This window comes from Sus scrofa, chromosome 4 (assembly GCF_054392235.1).
Source record: "Sus scrofa isolate SSC_HxYL_T2T_F1_AM1 chromosome 4, Sscrofa_HxYL_maternal_Yorkshire_Landrace_v2.0, whole genome shotgun sequence".
In the NCBI taxonomy this organism is placed as follows: domain Eukaryota; kingdom Metazoa; phylum Chordata; class Mammalia; order Artiodactyla; family Suidae; genus Sus; species Sus scrofa.
The window spans coordinates 136,153,485-136,175,442 of NC_139386.1; the positions used below are offsets into that span (position 1 = coordinate 136,153,485).

Sequence of the window (21,958 nt, forward strand, 5' to 3'; positions counted from 1 at the left end):
ACAAAGCACGAAAAATACCAGCACCGTTCAAGAGAAATGCAATGTGACTCACGTAGGGAATTTTACATTTTTTAAAAACAAGTGAAATGAGACAAGTGACATTAATTTTAATGATATAGTGTGTTGAACCCCATGTATCTGTAAGAGCACCATGTCAATGTGTGATCAATAAAAACATTAACAAGGAGATATTATACTTTTTTTTTTGTCCTAAGTGTGGGAAATTCCATGTGTGTTTTATATTTAGAGTATATCTCAGTCTGATGAGCCGCAAGTGCCTGGCGATTGCCATATGGGCCAGGCAGTTCCACACTGTCTCTCAAAGTTTCCCAACCCACGGGCCTGCGCCCCAGTTGCCCACGGTGGTAAATTTCATATTAGTGTGCGCTCTCCAGACTTCGTCCCCATCCGCAAATGACTTCTCCACTTTTACCAGTGCTCCCTGCCAATCATCTGCCAAATGAAGCACACACACTCAAAAGTACGCCTCTGGAGTTCCCTTTGTGGCTCAGTGGAAACGAATCTGACTAGTATCCATGAGGACGCAGGTTCAACCCCTGGACTCGCTCAGTGGGTTGGGGATCCAGTGTTGCCATGAGTTGTTGTGTGGGTCACAGATGTGACTTGGATCCTGTGTTGCCGTGGCGGTGGTGGAGGCTGGCAGCTGCAGCTCCGATTAGACCCCTAGTCTGGGAATTTCCATGTGCCACGGGTGTAGCCCTAAAAAGAAAGAAAAAAAAAAGTGTGCCTCTGAGCCAGCTTCTGGGGAACATACCCTAAGACCTGGTGGATCTAGCCTGGCAGCGCCGAGAGTAGCCACATCTCATATCAGTTAAGCTGTTGTCAAGTGGGAACCTTCCCGCCGTCATGGAAACATAACAGGAGCACAGGTGGAGCCCCCGTCCGGGGAGTGCTTCCTGGGCAATGAAGTAAGTACCTGCTAAGCTATAGTTACAGCAAGGTGTGTTCTAGGCTGTGACAGCCTAGGAGAAGGGCCTGTCCATTTCTGAGCCCTAATAGCAAGGGGTAGAACAGTGTCCCCTCCCCTGAGGCCTGAGTGGTGACGGCGGTAGCAATGCCCAGCAGAAGGGCCGTCTCCTGAGGGGCCCCGGCAGCAGCGCGGCCGAGTGACAAGGAGACAGGGCAGAAGAACACCAGGGACCTGCTTGCCTTCCCACGAGATGGCTCTGGGGATGCTCAGACCCACCAGAGAACAGTTTTCCAGCCACCAAACCAAGTGTGGGGGTACAGCTACGACATTTGATAGTCAAAGGGAAATTTAAATTTTTGTAGGCATGGATGGTAAAGTCGGGACACAGGAATGGCATGTGAATTACGTCTTGACCAGCTGTCTGAGTCAGGATGACTTCAGACAAGCCTGTATTCACGCCTCCGAGAGCATCCAAGAAAAACAATGGCCTGTTGAGATACGGATGGACTCTGACCCTGTTTATAGATTCTTTAGAAGAGGTGTGTGTTTCCTGGAGTCAGAGCATGACTTTAAATGCTTTCAAACAACACCCAGAACACAACCCAGCTCCATCGGGGGTGAGGCAAAGATGAGAGAGCAATTTTATGTCAGTGAGCACAAGAGTACCCCTAGAAGGACTCCGACCCCAAAATATCCACATAGATTAACAAAATGTTCTTTGGTTATTTTTCTAATGAAAATGAAAAATCCCTTCCTGCTTATTTGTACTCTGTCTCCAACCCTCTTAGGCCAAAAGAAACAAACAGTCCTCTGAGAAACCAGGTGTTGTTTCCGGGTATATTTTTCGCTCGAGCCATCATCCTCACCAAATATAGGCCAATACATTTCCACTTTTGAGCCAAACATAATAAATGAACACAAGGTCCTACAGAAGACCAGCCTAACCTTGCAGCCTTATCTCTTTACCTCCCCAAAACATGTTTTTTCAAAATAATGAATTTTTTTTTTGGCTGCACCCTTGGCATGCAGAAGTTCCCAGGCCAGGGATCACACCCGAGCCAAAGCAGTGACCAGAGCCACAGCAGTGACAATGCTGGATCCTTAACCTGCAAGCCACTGGGGAACTCGCCCAAGGTGAATTCAAAACGGCAATGGCGACATTTCATCTTCACTTCCAGAGCACGCTCTTCTGAAATGACCTCCTACCCCCGAGCCAGGGATTGGCTCTGTGCTCTTATTCTACTGGCCTTTTCTGCAGCAGTTCGTGTACTGAACAGTCTTTTCCTGGTTCATTCTGTTTTGATAAATATTTACTCAGTACCCACTATGAACTGGGCACTGTTACAATCACCTTGGGAACATAGAAACTGAAGCAAAAGCCCTCTGCCCTTTGGAGCTCATGTGATAGCTGGGGAGGCATCGTAAACCATTAGCCCCAGGAAGTGAGAGAGTGTGTGGGACAGTGGAGAACAAACCACACTTTCACAGCCCAGGGGAAGGACTTGGCCTCTGGAGGCTGGAGACGATGGGCTGACTGTGTTTTTTCACCTAATGAATCTCCAAACCATTAGGAAATTCCCAAGCGCCACAAGATGCCAAATACCACTGAGTTTCTTATGGAAAACAGAGTTGGGGTGTTGGGCCTGGCGAGTTCCACTGTCATCTCAAACCCTCACCTGCTTCATGAGTTCAGGGGCTCAGCCTTAAAGTTGCTTTTCACCTAAGCTCCAGTCTCACACTTCTTTTTTTTTGTTTTTGTTTTTTTCTTTTTCTTTTTATGGCCACACCTGTGGGATATGGAAGTTCCCAGGCTAGAGGTTGAATTGGAGCTGCAGCGGCTGGCCTACACCACAGCCACAGCAATGCAGGATCCGAGGCCTATACCACAGCTCACAGCAACACTGGATCCTTACCCCAAAGAGCAGTGAGCGAGGCCAGGGATCACCCCCGCATCCTCACAGAGACAACCTCTGGTCCTTAACGCACTGAGCCACAATGGGAACTCCATCCGATCTTATATTCCTCTCCCCCACCTGCCAGATTGCTCCCCAAGGGATTGTTCCCTAAAATACAAATTGAACCTGTCACTGCCTTTTTCCTAAAATAGACCCTTGAAATCTCCTCAAGTGCTAACCAAAGACCCCCTGATAATATATGCTCTGAGAGATACAGGTTCATTTGTCAGTAGAATCATACCTAGAGGAGTTCCCATTGTGGCTCAGCAGAAACGAATCCAACTAGTATCCATGAGGAAGCAGGTTCGATCCCTGGCTGCTCAGTGGATTAGGCACCTGGAGTTGCAGTGAACTGTGGTTGTAGGCTTCAGACTCCGCACATGGTGTACCCAGGGAACTAAGCACCTGCTGTGCATTCAGTCAGTCTGAGCTAAGATGTTGCTATTTCCCAACAAACCGCCTTTACTTCTCTTCCCTTCCCGTACTTAAGCTTCTTTTCCAGGGTGCATGAGAAACTTGGGGTGCAGAGCAATTGGGAAACTTGCCTGAACTTGAAAAGTGAGTGATAAAGGAATGATTCAAACCCAAGTGAAGGAAGGCTGAAAACCGGAGAATGAGATGTGAGTCAGAAGCCACGGAGACCGGAGACCGGAGACTGAGGTCAGGAGGGAGGGTGCTGGCGCTGAGTCCTCCTGGAGCTGCGTCTGCTGTGTTACACACAGAATTCTCACCTGCAACGTGAGGATAATAAAGTCTACCTGGAAGGACTGTTGCAGAGATTACATTGTAACAGCAGGAGTTTCCACTGTGGCTCAACAGGATCTGTGGCATCACTGCAGCACTAGGACGGAGGTTTGATCCCGGGCCCAGGTTAAAGGACGTGGCGTGTGGAAGCTACAGTGTGACTCAAATCTGAACCATGGCCCTGGGAAATCCATGTGCCACGGGGTGGCCAAATGAGGAAAAAAAAAAAAAAAAAACTGTAACAGCAAAGGTAAGTGTACTTGGCTCAGAATGGGTGGGAAATAAATTGTCTGTGATCGTTTCTTCCCAGGCAATTGCATGGCTGTGGGATCCAGCCCCTCCCTCAAGGTCCCCCTGCTCGTACATGGGACATCGCCTCCCTCCACCAGATCCAAGTTACGTTGTCCCATGGCCCTAGGCCTCCGACACCAAAGGCCTGCCCTTCCTCTGCACACCAACCAGTCTCCTGGGGGAGGCCAGAGGGAACGACGCCTCCCCCAGCTCCCTCATCAATGTCTCAGTCTTGGGGTGCACCTGCCACTGTCCTCAGGGAGTTTGCTCAGGCCCCGCCCACCTCTCCACACCCTCCTCGCCCTTCCTTCCTATAGGCTGGGAGCCGCTAGGGGGGCAGCCCCACCTGGAGTGTCCCCAAATCCCTGAGCTAAAATGTCTAAGCTCCCCAGGCATCATCTCACCAATAAAACCCAGGAGTATCTGGCTCAGAAAGGCCACTTTTTCCCTCAGACTACTTATGGGAAATTTATAGCTCACATCACTTGAAATAGCATGCATTGCTCACCACAGCACCTGGTATCTGGCAGGAAGTGTTAGAATAAATCATTCAGCAGCAGTTGAAGCTCCGCCTACTGAAGCCCTCGGCCCAGTTTGAATACACCCTCTCACGTTGTCTTATCCATCAGAAATGGTTTCCTCCTCCCACCTCTGCATCCCTGTAACAGCTGTCTTTACCGCAGGCGTATCAGTTGTCCCCAGGTCGTGCAGCGAATCATCGGCAAATCTTGAATTCAAGTATTGAGTTGAACAGCGTCTCTTCAAATGTCTGCTGGAACCTCAGAATGGGAGCTTATTTGAAAATATTGTCTTTGCAGATGTAACCAACATCCTACTGGATTTGAGGGGGCCCTAAATCCAATGATTCGCGTCCTTATTAGAGGAAGGACATTTGGAGCTTGAGGCAGAGGAAGAAAACAGGCAGACTGGAGTTATGTGGCCACAGCCACGGGGCGCCAAGGATCGCCAGCGACCACGAGGCTCGAGGAAGAGAAGGAGCAGGCCTCCCTGAGGCCTTCGGAGGGAGCAGGGCTCTGCCCGTTTGGACTTCGAGCCTCTAGAGCCGCGAGCGAAGACGTTTCTGCGGCTTACACACCCTGTTCGCAGCACCTCATCACAGCGGCCCTAGGAAACCACCACACTAGGCTGGGCTGGTCAGATGCCAAGATCCTCATTTGCTGCTGAGAACTCGTGCAAAGGAAATGATAAATTAAAAGAGAAATGGCCATGGAAAACACAGAGGAATACTCGAGGGGAAAGCTTGTTAATCATAATGCAAAACTGGGGCTAACTTGACGTCTCCTTGGGGAAGCGCTCAGGGCGCCCAGCCTGGTCCCAGCGCCGCCCGCTTGGCCGGAGCCGCCGTGGGAGCTCCCGGCTGGTCTCTGCTTCCACACTTACACCTGCAGTCTGCTCTCTGCCCAGCAGCCAGCGTGATTCTTTGAAAAGGAAATGAAATCACTCCCTCTCCCCCCCCCCACCTCCCGTCTCTTCAAAATGGTCTCCCCACCCTCACTGCCAGCAACCCTGTTCTGAGCCACCACCTCCTGGGGACAAAGGCAGTAGCTCCTTGAGGGTCCCCCGTTCCCCTCTTCCTTTCCCTCAAGGCAACAGTGAAAGCGCGCCTTTTTCCAATCATAAATCGGATCGCGCCACTCCTCTGCTCGGCGTCCTCCAGTGGCTTCTTGTCTGACTCAGAGGCTGTCCTGTGACTCAGAGCAGAGATGAAGCACAGCTGCCCTGGACTTGGCCTCCCGTCCCCCTGCTTTTTTCCCCTGGCTGCTCCCTCTGCTTGTCCACATGGCTCTTTCCTTCAGCCCCTTCAAGTGCGACCCAAATCCCCTTCTCAACAGGTCTTCACTCACCATGCCATACCCCCTCAACCTGCTGCCCCGTTTTATATTTTCTGCGTATTTATCATCTTCTAACGTAATAAATAATTTACATAACATTTTTCAAATGTCTGTCTGCCCTGCCCCAAACACACACACACACACACACACACACACACACACACGAATTTAAACTCCAGGAGGAAAGGAATTTTTAACTATTTCGTTCATAGCTATTTCCCCAGCACCTAGAACAGTGTCTGGCCCATAGTTGACATTCAACAAATATTTGTGAATGAAAGAACAACTAGTTAAGTGAATTGGGTTAGAAAAAGATGACGGAAGATTAAGCAATCAGAAAAAATACTGTGTATGAATATGGACAAACACACATGATGTAATGTTAAAAGTAAGATCCCTGCCCTGTGATGGAAAAATACATTGATGCGGCCTTGACAACATTGTTGTTTTCTGGTTCTTGTTTTCCCTTCCTTTAAAGGATTCTGGATCCTCAAATTTGTCTTCCGCCCCCTGGTCCGCATTTTTATCTACCCTCTAGCTTCCAAATACCATATACTTTCTTTCTAGTTTATTTACCATGTTGTCCAAACAATCGTCTTGGGCCCTGAGCCCTTTCCGGACTTATCACCCTCGTTACTTTGGATGCACCGTTCTGAGAATCGTATCTGTTCATCAGTCTCCCCCAGAAAGATGGGAGAACTCTTACGGGACTGGGTGTCTAGAATATAGTAGGAAGGACTCAATAAATGTTTGAGCAAGAGCTGAGCACGGACTGTGGGCCCAGACCTCTAAGAACCTCACATCTGTCACGTCATTGAATTGTCACCTGTGAGAGGTAGAAGAGACACATCTTCATCCCTCAGATGAAGAAATAAGGAAATACGTTTATCATAAACAGTGACCAGAAAGTATGCAGAGGTTAAATGAGGTGTTAAAGTGATGGGATTGTAGGCGGTTTTTCTCTTTCAGAAATTCCTTCAATATGAACTGCAGTTAGGCTGTATATGAGTCTCGTGTGCGCGCGCGCGAGCGTCTGTGTGTGACCAAACCATTGTAAAACTTGCGTGGGCAAACAGCAACAGGAAATCGGTGGGCAGGGGCTGGGAGAAGGGGAGGAACACAGCAGCACCGACCAGCAGAGCTCCAGCTGCATCAGAGCCGCCCGCGCGGGCGGCGACCGCCCACAGACCGAGCCGCGCCGGCCCCGCCCACGGAAACGATCCTCTCGGGAGGCCTCCCCCCGCCCCATGCAAACGACCTGGAGGCCGTGGGCGGGGCCACCCTGGAAGGGCTCCGGCCGGGGGCGGGACCAGGCCGGCCGCGGGCTGGCTCCGATTGGCTCTCGGAGAGACGGGGCGGGCTCTCCGAGGGCCGGCCTCCCCGAGGGGCGGTCCTGCGCCCCGGCCTCCGCGAGCGCGCAGGAGCCGAGCCCGGAGCTCGGCGTCTAGACGCGTAGGTCTGCGCCGCCGTCGGCCCGGAGGCAGAGCCGGAAGCGCTTGTTTGACCCTCGGTCCCCCTGTTTTCGAGGAGGTAGCCGTCCCCCCACCCTCTCCGCCTTCCCTCCCCACCCCTCCTCGGGAGGCCGAAGCCCCCAGCCTGGGCGGGGCGGCGCAGCCCGAGCGCGGACCCGGAAGGACCGCCGTCCCCCGCCTCCGCCATGGAGCCCGCCGCGCCGTCCCTGACCGAGGAGGACCTGACCGAAGTGAAGAAGGACGTGAGTAGCACGGCCGGGCCCGGGCGGGCGGGCGGGGCGGGCTGCGTGCCTGCGGGCGACGGGAGCGGAAACCCGGCGGCCCGGCCCGGCCCGCAGCCGGGGAGCAGCGCGCGGTGGGAGAAGCGGCAGGTCCCGGCGCCGCGGGAGCCGAGCCGGCATCGCGGGGACCTGGTGGAAGCCGTCCGACCCCTGGTGACCTGTGAACTCGCGTGTTAAATCAATCAAAGCGGGGCTTGGGTTTCTGGAACCTTGTTGGGTGGAGCGCTCCTTCACAGCCTCCGGCCCACTCCCCACCCATCCTCTGGCGCTTCCAGGGGTGGAGCTACGTTGTCGGAAGTCGGCGACTCAAGCTCGTCCTTGAGTCTGAGCCTTGGCTGCTGGCTCTCTCAGCCTGGAGCAAAAGCTGGACCAGGTAAAGCATCCCAAGCAGTGGAGCAAATATGTGAAACTTTGGCAGCGGGGGTTGAGGGAAGCTCAGCAGCTGAAAGCACGAGTCGGAATTCCCCTAGAAAGCAAACGCCCACGTATTTAAATCGGAGGGGCGAGGGGGAGGGGACGGGGGCCGGGGCCCGAAGGCCGAGAATTTATTTACAGGTGAACGCTGGAAACATTCGGTAGCTGCGTTATGCTCCGCTGCTTGGATGCTGCAGAAATGTACAAATCTTAATATTTATTCACCAAGAGTGACTTGTTTCTCTTACCCTTTGCTCTTAGTTGTTTGTTTTGCTTTGTGAGACTTGTATGAGTACCATTAAAGTACTTTGTATTAATTCACATTTTAAAAATCAACATGAACTGTGTTCTCGCTTAGCGCCGCAGTGCTGTACAAAACCACCTTTGTGAAGTGGACAGGAAGCAGCTTTTTAAATGTTCCTGTGCTTCCTTTTCCCTCACCTGTGAGGTTTATTACACTGTACCCATAATGCAGAGTCGGTGTGACTCATTAGCAGAAGGACTCTGGTTAAGAGTAGGGCTTGTGCCTTAATTTCCTCCTTCAGCAGATAATTCTGGGGCGCTCACTAGATGGAAAGCACTGTTCCTCGGCCTGGAAAGATACCCAAAAATGACAGGTCCCTGCTTCCCATTCCCGTCAGAACTCGGATGTTGGTAACTACTAAAGAATGAGTGTTGTGCTGTTCAGGATTTGTGCCAGTAAAAGCATGAACTTCAGGAGGCAGGTGCTGCATCGCACGGTTTACAGTGTTCTAGCGTCATCTGTACACCAGCCTCTGAGGGGGATCGCTGTCTTTTCCATTTTACAGTTGACAAAACAGGTAGTGAGAGGTTGCAAGTGGGAGGTTCCAAAACCCGCACACAAACACAGATGTGAAGGGTGACTGCCAGGCCTGTATTTTTTGCCGTCAGCTCATTGACGTTCTCCATCTCCAAGATTTCAGTGCACAGCCAGCTCTGAAATTCATAACCTTGGGGAATCATGCACCGGTTTCAGGACAGCTGTGAAAAAAATAGAGCTGCTCATTTTTTTCTTAGAACATTTTTTCACGTGATGGAAATGGTTTATGACCTTAGAAGGTTTAAAATTATCATACATATATTTGGCCTGCCTTCTTTCCCAAATCTAAGTGCTTATTTCCAAATAGTTGCGGGAAATCCAGTTTGATATCCTTCAGATTCCTCACCTTGTCTAAGGTTGATCATTTTATCATCCCTCCCTCAAAGCTGCTTGTTGTTTCTGCTGTTTTCTCTCTTGAAGAATATACAATCATCCCTCTGTAACTATGGAGGACTGGCCGCTGATACTAAAATCCATGGATGGAGTTCCCGTCATGGCTCAGCGGTAACACACCTGACTAGTATCCATGAGGACGCAGGTTCCATCCCTTTCCTCACTCAGTGGATTAAGGATCCGGCGTTGCCGTGAGGTGTGGTGCAGGTTGCAGATGAGACTCGGATTTGGTGTTGCCGTGGTGTAGGCCAGGAGCTACAGTGCAGATTTGACCCTAGCCTGGGAACTTCCATACGCCTCAGGTGATACCCTAAAAAGGCAAAAAAAAAATCCCGTGGATGGGCAAGTCCCTGGTAAGCGCTGTCCAGTTAGTCCTCCCAGGGATCGTGCCGTGTATTTATTGGTGATGACCAGTGGGGAATCTGAAGCTAGAGAGGCTGAGGAGCTTGCCCAGCTCCCACAGGAGATCGTGGCAGATGCAGGATTTGCACTGAGGTGGGCCTGGGTCCAGAGCCGTGCTCTTAACTTCTCCACTATTCTGCCATGTGAGAAACTTTATCCTTTAAGTTGCGGTGGAACACAGTGTTTCACATTTTTTAAAAATTAACAGCATTTCAATCTTAGTAGAATTCATCTCACACTCCAGATTTCCATTTTTTTTTCTTGAGCAATGAGACGTCTGATGATGTGTGGGGAGGAATTTGAGGGCTGTGGGGAGAGAAGGAAGAGGTACAGCGAGGTGTCTTGTTAGCAGTCCAGGCAGAGTACAGGGGACCAGAACTAGGACGGTGCTAGGGCTCGGGAGGGAGAGGGGGCAGATGAGAGAAGTGTCGAGGGCGGACTGGTGGGACTTGGAGGAAGGGTGATCCAGTGTGGCAAGCGAGTGAAAGGGGAAAAGCCCAGGACGAGTTGTCGGGGTGTATCGCGCGTCTGGACGGATGGCGGCCCTCCCAGGGGAGCCGAGAGCGTCCGAGGAAAAGGATGGGGACGCAGATGCGGCTTGGGGCGTGTTGAGTTTGAAGTACTGCCGGCATCTCTAGGTGGAGAGAGTCTTGATCATAGGCATTTTCAGGAGTCATCCACGCACAGGGGGTGGAAATTGCAGCAGTTGAGCTTTTCCAAGGAGACGGTCTTTTTAAGTCTGTGTTTCTCATTTGTTATCCCCACAGCTTAAATTCTCGCACTCAGCACATCCTGGGTAAGAGAGTTCAGCAGTCTTCTCATGTCTCCTTTGACCCGTTTTTGTTTCTCCCAATCGTCTGTAAAAGTCTTCTTTTCGCCTCTTATTTATAAACCTTTGATGAGGTCCCCCCGCCACTGCATTCCTTTTATGCTTCTAGCTCAGGCTTAGCCTCGATCAATTTCCCAGGTCCTGGAGGCAGAGTCAGTTGCCTGCTCTCTGCATCCCCAGTACTTGACCTGTAACTTTTTTCCAAGTTGTATCTCATTGTCTCCTGATCATTAGCTTGAGTTGATCATGTATTCTTCAGCTAGACCATGTGTCCTTTGAATGCAGGATTCAAGTCTTGTGCGTCTTTGCATGTCTTCGGCTCAGCATGTGGCATATTAGGCATTTAGATATGTGAAGTGTTTGTTGTGTGAATAAATAAATGAATACGGGAGTTGAGTGAACTGAGAACCAGGGGAGCCTTCACCTGATCTGCTTTTCTGCCACTGTGTTCTAGAGTACTTCAGAGAGTTTCCATTGCCTTTAGCTCATCATTGTCAGTGTGAGTCAAATTAGTCGTCATCGTCCTCATCACTAGCATTTATTCATCACTTACTATGTACCAGGCACTTTTCCAAGTACTCTGCATGTGTTAACTTATTCCTCATAACCCTCAGCTGAGGACACTGAGGCACAGAGGAGTTAAGGTCCTCACCCAAGATCCCATATCTTGTACATGGAGGAGCTGCAATATAGTCGCTCACATTGAATTATTAATGCCATTTAGGAGTTGCCTGGTGGTTCAGTGGGGTAAAGATCCGCTGTTATCACTGCTGTGGTGCAAGTTCAATCTCTGGCCTGGGAACTTTTTTTTTTTTGTCTCTTGTATTTTGAGGGCTGCACCTGTGGCATATGGAGGTTCCCAGGCTAGGGGTCTAATCGGAGCTGCAGCTGCCAGCCTGCACCACAGCAACACGGGATCTGAGCTGCGTCTGCAACCTACACCACAGCTCACGGCACCACCAGATCCTTAACCCACTGAGTGAGGCCAGGGATTGAACCCTCAACTCATGGATCCTAGTTGGATTCGTTAATCACTGAACCACGACAGGATCTTCTGGCCTGAGAACTTTTACGTGCCACAGAGGTGACCAAAAAAAAATTATTGGGACCTATTTTGATTTTCGGCTAATTAAGCCTCCTTAGGCACTTCTCTGGTGTAGACCTATTTATGTGTATTTTTCCAAAATCCACTCGTTTCTGTATTTCTTTAGTTTTTTCCAATATCCGCTATTCCTTTAGGTTCCTCCCTGTGCATGCACACGCACGCGCACACACACACACACACACACACACACGCGCACACACACCCATTCTTCCCCCCTTCTACCAAGACTGAGTTTGATTATAGTCTTTCCAACTAACTCCACAGAGAGATACATTATGGGCCCTTTTAATTTAGGTCCTTTCTTGCTTTCTTGATTCCTTTCATGGTTTTACTCTAGGAAGGTAGAAAATTAATAACGTGAGAAAGTTAGAGACGTGACTCCTCTCGCTCAGTTACCCCTGTGGTCTTGACCAATCCAGAGGCCTTGCTGAGTGGTAGCTACCCGGTCCAGTGACCTCTCCCCTCGTCTGCTCCTGAAGGCCCTGGGCACGCCTCCCTCTGTCCGCAGACTCAAGCCCCCGCTTAGACCTGCCCGTCCTCGCAGTAGTTTCCTCCTGGCTTGTAGGTGGGAAGCTGAGACCAGAGCAGGACACATCAGTGACGAATATCTTGGCTGGGACCTGATTCTGTCTCCCTGGACCTTCATCTGATAGTAAAGCCCTCTCGGAGGCCTGAGCATCCTGCCTTCAGGATGCTCTCTCACCAGTTCAGATTCCTGACTGGTAATCAATCACCTATGCGATTTCCTTATGTGTTAAAAAAAAATGCATTGAGGTGTATTTTATGTCTTTCAGGCTCTAGAAAATTTGCGTGTGTACCTGTGTGAAAAAATCATAGCTGAGAGACATTTTGATCATTTACGTGCAAAAAAAATACTCAGTAGAGAAGACACCGAAGAAATTTCCTGCCGAACATCAAGTAGAAAAAGGGCTGGAAAATTGTTAGACTACTTACAAGAAAACCCCAAAGGACTGGATACCCTGGTCGAATCTATTCGGCGAGAAAAAACACAGAACTTTCTGATACAGAAGATTACAGATGAAGTACTGAAACTTAGAAATATAAAACTAGAACACCTGAAAGGTAAGGTATCTCAGAGATCCAGGAGATCACTTAAATGCAGCCACGCTTTTGATTTTTTTTTTTTTTTTTTTTTTTTTTTGTCTTTTCTCCTTTTAGGGCTGCACCCACAGCATGTGGAGGTTCCCAGGCCAGGGGTCTAATCAGAGCTACAGCTGCCAGTCTACACCATAGCCACAGCAACGCCAGATCCGAGCCATGTCTGCGACCTACACCACAGCTCACGGCAACGCCGGATCCTTAACCCACGGAGCAAGGCCAGGGATTGAACCCGCAACCTCATGGTTCCTGGTCGGATTCGTTTCCACTGCACCACGATAGGAACTCCAGCAACGCTTTTGAAAGTAGAAGGCAAAACAAGATAAAAAGCCCAAAAATGATGATTTTGCTTTTATTCAAACAATTGAAGCTTCAGCGTTACATTTGATTTGCACGTTTTTGCCTTATTTGATGTCATTACATTGCAAAAGTGGAATATCACTCAGTGTTCTGTGTTTATGTCCCTTTAACAATATCGTTTAGAGAAAACCTAACTCTGGTGAAATCCCAGTACACACGGGGGTTCGTCTCTCAAGTCAGCAGAGAATGTAAGACTAAGGTGTTGCAAGTCCTCTCCGAACATGCGTACTGACCCAGAGAGCAGCCCGTCGGTGTCCACCTCTGGCAGACTCGGTGGTTTTTCCTCCTTCGAGTTGATCCCAAGATGAAGCACTTGGCTTCTGTGACTAAGAGTCAAATTATCCATAACTTGGAACACTAGAATCGCACTCAGTTGGGCGAGATGAGAGAAGCATGAAACAGACAAGGACAAAGGGAGTAGCAGATTCACTGCTTCCAGTTCACGCTCACCCCAGAGCACACGCTCATGGGCGCGCTGTGTAGACTCGTCTGCGCAACTTAAAGCCCCCTTTCTCTCCAGACCACCCACGCTCATGGGCGCAGTGTGTAGACTCGTCTGCGCGACTTAAAGCCCCCTTTCTCTCCAGACCACCCGGCCTGTCTCGTCTTTCTCTGCGGAGCACTTGGGGTAGAGGTGCCTGTGATCAGCTCCCTTCCAGCTGTCCCAGGGCTGGGAAACTGGAAATGAGCCTTCGGGCTTTGCCCGTGAGGGACGCATCCGTGTGCTGGAACACAGCCCAAGTGTCCCCTAAGCTGGACTTCAGAAAATAGTTTCTCTTGCGTGGAACAGAAATGCTGACTGTATTGTGAGGTTGAAAAACTGGTGGAAAAAGTGACAAACAAATGTACTTTGTAGACTCCGCAGGTTTTTACATAACACTTGTCGCCTCAGGAAGTTGCGTGTCTGCAGACAGTTGGGTTGACTCTTTGCTAAGCCTGACAAAGGTACATTGTGCTGTGTTTAGTCTCTCTACCCTCAGGTTAGCTGTTGGCTCTGCCCTTTGGATACGACGAAGTTCAGTCAGCACAGCCACTGTCATTTCAGTAACTGTTGCCTCGAGAACCTGGACATCGTCTGTTCAGCGTGAAGAGGAGGCCTGGGTTCTGGTCATCACCTTAGCGTGAAGCAGTCCTGCAGAGTTGGGCAGGCCTGACCTGCTCGGGGCTCTGTCTTGTCATCTCTCAGAGGGACCCGCCATCCCGGGTAACCTCTGAAATCCCGTCCCCTTCCAACACCCTGTGGTTCAGGAAGCAGTGTTGGAAGTAATTAACTCAAGGAATTTTCGCATACACCCAGTTAAATTTTGTTTTTACTGGGTAATTTTTGTGAATGTGCTGGGATGCTAAAAAGTATTTTTTTTTTTAATGATGAAAGCTACTTCTTATTTTATGAATAATTTTCAGGGCTACTCTATTTTTTTCCAGCTCCTTCGGGTGGTTAAGGATAAGTACACACATAACACAGAATTGTAGCATGTCATTTAACTTCCGGAGATTATTTCCTTATTTAGGAAATGTAAATAGGAGTTCTCTTGTGGCACAGTGGGTTAACGGTCCAGCGTTGTCACATCTGCAGCTTGGGTCACCGCTGTGGCTTGGGTTCGATCACTGGCCCAGGAACAGCCACATGCAGCCGGCACAGCCAAAAAAAAAAAAAGAAAAGAAAGAAAATGTAAATAAGTGTACTTCATGATTATTGGAAAGAGCAGATAAAATAGGAAATGGATTGTGACAATTTATAAATTGCTATTTAAGTTTTTGCTGTGTGGTAACTGGCTTATAATCTTGAAATGTCCCAGCTGGGTGTGGACTGTTTTCTGGTTCCTCCTCACTTACATCTGAACAATTTTCTTGCAGGACTGAAATGCAGCAGCTGTGAGCCTTTCCCAGATGGCGCCACCAGCAACCTCCCCAGGTCAAATTCAGAGGAGAGTAATTTCTCTGAGAAACTGAGAGCATCCACTGTCATCTACCATCCGGAAGGAGAATCCAGCACGGCCCCCTTTTTTTCGACTGATTCCTCTCTGAATTTGCCCGTTCTGGAAGTGGGCAGGACTGAACACCCCACCTTCTCTTCAACGACGCTGCCCAGACCTGGAGACCCGGGGGCGCCTCCTTTGCCACCGGAGCTGCGCTTAGAAGAAGAAGGAACCTGTGGAAACTCCAGCGAGATGTTTCTCCCCCTGAGATCACGTGCTCTTTTGCGGCAATGACAGCTGACTACCTTTTTCTTTATTTTTGATGATGACCAGAAAATGTGATTGATAAAATATAGCATCATGTAAAGTTGCTGGAGTGACTTACTAACTTTTGATACACGTCCCTTTAGCACGCCATGTAAGCATACTTTGTAAATAGACTCTTTTAGAATAAAAGAAGCATCCTTTTAGATAGCTAACGTCAGTCATGTTGATCATGGGCTTTTCAGTATTTTGTATTCTCAGTTTTAAGGTAATTTAGTATGTTCACTTTTTTTTTAGTGATTTAAGACTAACAGAGAACATTTCTCCACTTGAGAATAGTCGTGGCTGGGAAGAGTGTTTCTTTGTGCATCGTGCTAATAAGTTTCACAGTCTAATAGTCCCTTCTGACGTCCAGCGGTCCCCCCGGGGATGAAGCTGTTCGTATTCAGTGGTAAAGCCAATCTCTTTGGGAACAGTGCCAGTGAGCTGAATCCTTTCCCCACTCAGCGGGACCCACGGGCACATGCAGGGCCACCTTGTAGTTCAGAGGAGCAAGTAGTGGAGTTTGACCAAAAGATAACAATTTGCCAAAATACATTTCCTATTAAATCTTACAAATTTATTCTACTTTAAGATGTTCATATTTTTTGCTTTATTATTTTCATTCCTAAAGAAAAATCTTGAAATAACCTTAAGTTATTACATATAATTTGAGGGGACTTTTAAACATACTTTTTCTGTACTTTTCTTTATCCCTTTTAATGACTACTGTACAGTTGAAATAATTAGAACAAAATTGTGTGGGTATGAGACAGTTCTGCTTCTAATACTGTTTGGAACAAATGGGCCATTGAAGTAGATTTGTCTTTTTGTTCTATAACAAAGTTTGACTAATTTTTACACATTTATAAACCTGCTTTCATTGTTTTCATTAAATTATAATTCTGCCTATTTCCTGCCATCTGTCTCATAGATATTTCCAGCACTTGCAAAAAGCAGAGATGGAAATATGCTATTCAAAATAAACATATTTAAATTGTAGTGTTGTGTTTTGGAAGTTTCAACTTTTTCAGTAATAAATATCTAAAATTTTTTATATGTACCAATTTTTATAAGAAACATTACTCAAGTTGTGAGGTGGAGTTGCATTTCTGGATAGCCTGACAAATTTATCAATCATTAAGACTGGCATATTGGCTTTAAAAAATTTTTAAAGACTGGGTGATATTTTGTGGCATAAACATTGTCTAATGATTAGGGAGAAACATGTTTCACCTCCAGTGTAACAGTATAATAGCAAAAATAGTGGCATTATATTTAAAGAAATCTTTTTAAAAAGCAGAAGCAGGAGTTGCATAGTGGCTTACTGGGTTAAGAACCAGGAGTTGCTGCTGTAGTGTGCTGTGGCATGGGTTCAATCCCTGGCCGGGGAGCTTCTGCATGCCACAGGCACAGCCAAAAAAAAACAAAAAGCAGAAGCAGCTTTTTCCTTTCATTAATTAAAATTTGATATACAGTTGCTTTTTTTAAAGTAGATTTACTTGGAATCAAAGATCATAATTTAGATATGTTTTAGCACCTATAGTTAGAGTTTTCTTTCAGACTCTACCAGCTATGTAGGTAATAAAATTAAGGTTTTCATAAACTTAGGCTTTTGAATTTCCTGAATCCTCTGAAGTCAGTCTTTTTCCTTTAAACACTGCAAATCGGCTCTTGCCAAAAACAACGTTTGAATGACAGACTGACATGACAGGGCAGTTGGTTGTTAGACTGATTCACGCAGCAGTGGAAAAGTTACTTTTCACAGATACCGTATTATCACTTAATAGAAAAGCAACATATTTGAGCTCACTTTTTAAAAACTGCTTTTTAGAAATTTTTATTTATTAGAGCAGTTCTACCCTTACAGAAAACTTGAGCAGGAAGTACAGTTTCCACATCCTCTGCCCACTGCTTCTCATGCTAACATCTCGCATTCGTGTGTCCGCTTACTACAACTGATGAACCCGTCTTGACCCATTATCATTAGGAACCAAAGTGACTAGTTTACGTGAGGACTCGTTCTTGGGGTGGTACAGTGCTTTCTACAGGTGCAGACAAGCGTGTGTCCTGCACCCGCCCCGCCCTTAGCACATGGAAGAGCTGCACTTCCCTGAAGATCCCTCTGTCTCACGGATCCCTCCCTTTCCTCTCTGCCCCGCTTCCAGCCTCTGGTCTGTTTATTCTCCCAACTGTCTTGTCTTTTCCAGAATGTACGGCTGGAGTCATACAAGACGTAGCCTTATCTGGATTGGTTTCTTGCACTGAGCGCGTGCATTCACGTTCCCGCTTTCTGGAAGCGATGTCGTCTTTGGTCTGCGTGTTCTTAGTGCAAATGGTCAAATGCAGGCCAACGAGGCAGCCAAGGCTAAGGGCACTTTATCTTTTTGCTTTGATGTTTTTGGTTTTGTTTGGGAGTTTGTTTTGGTTTATTTTGATAAACATTTTAACAATTTTTACTTAGTCAATGATTAGTTCTTCTGTGATGAGCGGGTTTTGTCTCCTATTTAAAAAATCTTTGTCCCAATATCATGATGATAATCTCCTATGTTTTCCTCTAGAAAGCTGTTTTAGCTTCACAATTAGCTCTCCGATCCGTTACAAAGCGGTTTTGTGTACAGTAGAAAGTAGAACTCAGAGTCTTGGAGCTACTGGCCTTTCACCTAAGAAGCAGTGTGAAAGGAGCAGGACGCTTCTGGCTCTGCCCTTCCTGTGTCACCCGAAGTAAGTACGCTTGGGGCCGGGCGGGGGCCCAAGCAGCAAGCCCTCTGTGGTCGGTCCGTGTGATCTTAGGGGGCCTTTTCTGAAAGAAGAGCTAACTAAGCACAAACAGTACACGGATAACTAACTCCTCAGGTCCTCATCTGAACTTGCCCATCCATTTAATCATCAGACGTTGTCCTTTATTGCAGCGGTCCCCCAACTTAGCTGCCTGTTTCAGAGTCGTGCCGAGAGCTTTAAAAGATCCCAGGGCCAGGCTGTACTCTTACCAATTCAACCGAGGGTTCGAATCTAACCCTGCTGCTTCTAACAGGCAACATGGTCTGCAAACCACAACCTTACTGGGTGCCAGATACGAGCTGGGCGTCTCTGCATGTGTAAACTTGCTTTTAATCCTAATTACAACCCTGTAAGGAAGGCTTTATTGTTACTTTTTTTTTCTTTTAACAGATGAGAAACAATCTCAGGAGAAATTATATGACTCAAAATCCCACAGCTCTTGAGGATTAAGATCTAGGGCTGTTTGATTCCAAGATCAGTGTTCTTTCTACAACTCCATGCTCTCTGATTAGTATTTCCTAAATAGCAGAAATGTAAGAGTAGAGGCTGTATTTTCACCCATTAATTCAACAATTATTTATTGCGTACCTATCATTCTAGGTGCTGGAGAGACAGTGATAAACACAACATAGTCTCTGTTCTCATAGAACTTTCATTCTGGCTGGACGAGCTGGTTCTAGTCGCCGTGGCTACCAAATGGCATATGGATGAGCTGAAGAGTATCTTGGGTGGAGAAGGGTCTGCGTCCCGGGGGACCTGCTGCCAAAGCAGCCACCTTTGAGCTGAGACCTAATCACAAGAAGGAAGGAGCCAGCGGCGTGAAGTTCTGGGGGGACGTTGAGGCAAAATTCACATCGAGTCCAAAGTCCTGAGGCAAGGAGTCCACACGGCCCCCAAAGGCCCGAGTGGCGGAAGCATAAGTGAGGGAGGAGGAGGGAATCACGGGCCGGGACTGGGACGGGGCGTCTCAGTTAGCGAGGATCCGTCGTGAAAGGGTTTACAAGCCATTGTGAGAAATTTGGGGGTTCTTCCGAGGTGGAAAACAACGGCAGGGTTGGAAAGAAGGGAGTGACTGAGTGCTCCTTGGTGGCTCAGCGGGTTAGGGGCCCAGCGTTGTCACTGCAGTGGCCCCCGAACTTCCACCTGCCGCTGCTACCGCCAAAAGTAGGGGAAGTGATATAATCCGATTTGTGTTTTAAAGTTCCCGGGGCTGCTCTCCGGAGAGTGGATTGAGGGGGCTGGGGGGAAGATGAGTAGAAGGTTACGCAACATTTCAAATCTATTCCTCTTCCTCCTCCTCACCGTGCGTTTCATGCGCTTCTCTGCGCTTCTTTAATAACCCAACCCCAAGCCATGACGTGACACCAAGCCCCGCGAGTGTCTGCCGCAGTGGGCCTTGGCGGAGGAGCCGGGTCCACGCTGGGCGTGGGAGGCCAAACAGGATGTGGATTGCACGGTTATCTCCAGCAGGGTAGCAAAAGTGGAAGCGCTCTGCTCTTCAGACCAAGTCGCAAGGCCAGGTCGGCTTCAGAGGAGCCGACACCGCCTGGCGAGGGAGGAGGGGCACACAGAGGCGGCGGGGTCGCTGGGAGCCAGCTTCGCACATGCTCTGCCGCAGGTGTGTGAAGTCTGAGAGACTTGCGAAGGGGCCGGGGGCACAGAGGCCATCGCGCAGGGACCCGCCAGGGCCTCTGCAGAGGACAGTGCTCTACACAGGTCTGCAGGCGCTGCCAAGGAGCCCAGCTCCCAAATCTGCGGTTTCTTGACTCTCCCCCCTGCCCTCTGCATTGGGCCCCTTTTTGTTTGTTTGTTTGTTTTCTTTTGTGGCCACCCCGTGGCATCTGGAGTTCCCGGGGAAATCAGATTCAAGCCGCAGTTGTGACCCATGTCGCACTTGCGGCAACACCGCATCCTTGATCCACTGTGCTGAGCCAGGGATCAAACCTGTGTCCCAGTGCTGCAGAGATGCCTCCAATCACCAATCCCATTGCACCACAGTGGGAATTCCTGGGCCAGTTTTTAAAGCCACAAGATAAGTGTAGTTATCTTCTTAGAAGGTCAGTTTTGGAGTTCCCTGGTGGCTCAGTGGGTTAAGGATCTTGCACTGTCACTGCTGTGGCGTGGGTTCAATCCCTGGCCCAGGAACTTTGGCATAGCCTAAGAAAGAAAAGAAAAAAAAAAAAAAAGAATCTCAGTTTTACTCAATGATAAGCACTTTAAAATATGTATTAGACATTTGCATACCTTTTCAAGATATTATACTAGATTCCAAAAAAGGTTATGCTCCTGGGGCTTTGGGCTGAAATCTATCACCTTGACCTCTGGAGGGGCTGGAGACTGAGGTCGGCCGCATGGGGATCAACCGAGTCTACAGGACCAGTCCCCGGCAAGAACTCCCGACGCCAAGGCTTGGGCGATCCTCCCCTGTGGGCTTCGCATGTCTTTGCAGCACAAGTCAGCACGGTCTACACCTCCGCTGGGAGAAGAAGACCAGAGTTGTGCATGGGGAGGGATCCACACTCTGCCCCCACACGTCCTCCCGCGGCTGATTTTAATCCTTGTTCTCTACAACGAACCATGATCATGAATAAAGCAGCATTCAGTGAGTTCTCTGAGTGCTTCTAGCAAATTATCCAACCTGAGGATGCTCTGGGGACTCCCAAAGTGCAGTTTCCTTTGTCACTTTCCTCTGTCACCTTAGGTACTTGGGTGGAAATTTCTGAAAAACACTCAGACCTACACCTTCATAAATTATTATAATCCACAATATGTTTTGATCTTCTATGCAGTGATAGGCACTGAGCTGGGTACTAGGAATATAAAAACAAAGCAAAATCCACCTCCCCTGAAGAAGTTCACAGACATTGTGCTATAGGACTGGGAAAGAGAAGTGAATAAAACAGACACATCCTCTGCCTCCTGGAGATGAGTGCATCATGGAAATGAACAGGCATCCTTAAATGGGACCTGTGAACACCTACACTACACCAACTGTACTGCCCTCATTCGGGTATCATTCCCTCTGAGCTCACCAGGAGGAGTCAAAGATTTCTGGTTTCCTCGGTGGCTAGGCACAGGTCATCTACTAAGAGGGAACACAAATGCAGAAACAAATTGTAAGAAAGACCAGTTGCTGACCCTTAAATGGACATTTGAGACCCCAGTACAATCTCCATATGGAAAGTTTTAGAGCCAAGTTGAGGTCCAGTCCAGAACTTGGGGAGGAGAGATGGGAGCCGGAGACCTAGATTTGGGAGTCACAAGCATGAATGCCTTGGAAAGGGATGGTCTGACCTGCACCTTTGTAACACCTCTACAGATCGTTAGTGAGTATTGCTGAACGATGGTATGATATGTTAGAAAACACCATCGTTTAAGGGCATATGGCACAAAGCAGGCTGACAATAAATAAGAAGCCAGAGAGTCTGGAGGACCCCCGGAGTGGAGCGGATGCAATCCGAGAGCAGTTCCATCAGGGGGCTGCTCAGGGTGCGCTGGAATGAGGTCAAGCAGGAGAGGATCAGTGTGGAACTTGATAGGTCCACTTACCCACAGAGCTATTCCAGGACGACTGAGCAGAAGCATCCAGAGGCATTTTGTTCTGAAGAAGAGATGCAGCGGGATCAGAAAGCCTGGACTCTCTGGGCAAGGGCTTTAAGGTGGCGGCGAAAAGACGAAATGCTTAGTTCTGAGCCTTTAATAAAATCTTACTGACCGCTGAGCGTCTGCTTGGGACCACGGACTCCGGACCTGCGGGTCTCTGCCCAGAGCTGGGTGGAAAGGGCTTTAGCAGCTCAGGCCTGGGGGTGTGCGCGACCACGCCTCCAACCCGCCTCCCGGCGCGCGCAGGAACGCGGCGCAGCCGCCAGGGGGCGCAGGTCCCGCCCCCTTCCGGGAGACGGGGCGGGGCCGACTGAGGGGAGGGCCCTGGAGCGGCTTCCGGCTTCCGGCTTCCGGCGGAGCCC

General features: G+C 48.8%; 1 protein-coding gene and 1 long non-coding RNA gene across 2 annotated transcripts; one reads left to right on the forward strand and one right to left on the reverse strand.

Moving 5' to 3' along the window:
* The first annotated feature begins 7,416 nt into the window (after nt 1-7,416).
* On the forward strand, nt 7,417-15,327 carry BCL10 (BCL10 immune signaling adaptor). The gene is given in 3 exon segments (NM_001103213.2): nt 7,417-7,488; nt 12,306-12,594; nt 14,848-15,327. Coding segments are annotated over 3 exon segments (702 nt in total). The 5' UTR covers nt 7,417-7,431; the 3' UTR covers nt 15,204-15,327.
* Nucleotides 15,328-17,036: 1,709 nt separating this feature from the next.
* On the reverse strand, nt 17,037-21,819 carry LOC106505545 (uncharacterized). The gene is made up of 4 exons (XR_014844966.1): nt 21,709-21,819; nt 21,543-21,594; nt 20,238-20,469; nt 17,037-20,150 (listed from the first exon to the last, which is right to left on the reverse strand). It is a non-coding gene; the product is annotated as an uncharacterized LOC106505545 (long non-coding RNA).
* Between the last annotated feature and the right edge of the window lie 139 nt (nt 21,820-21,958).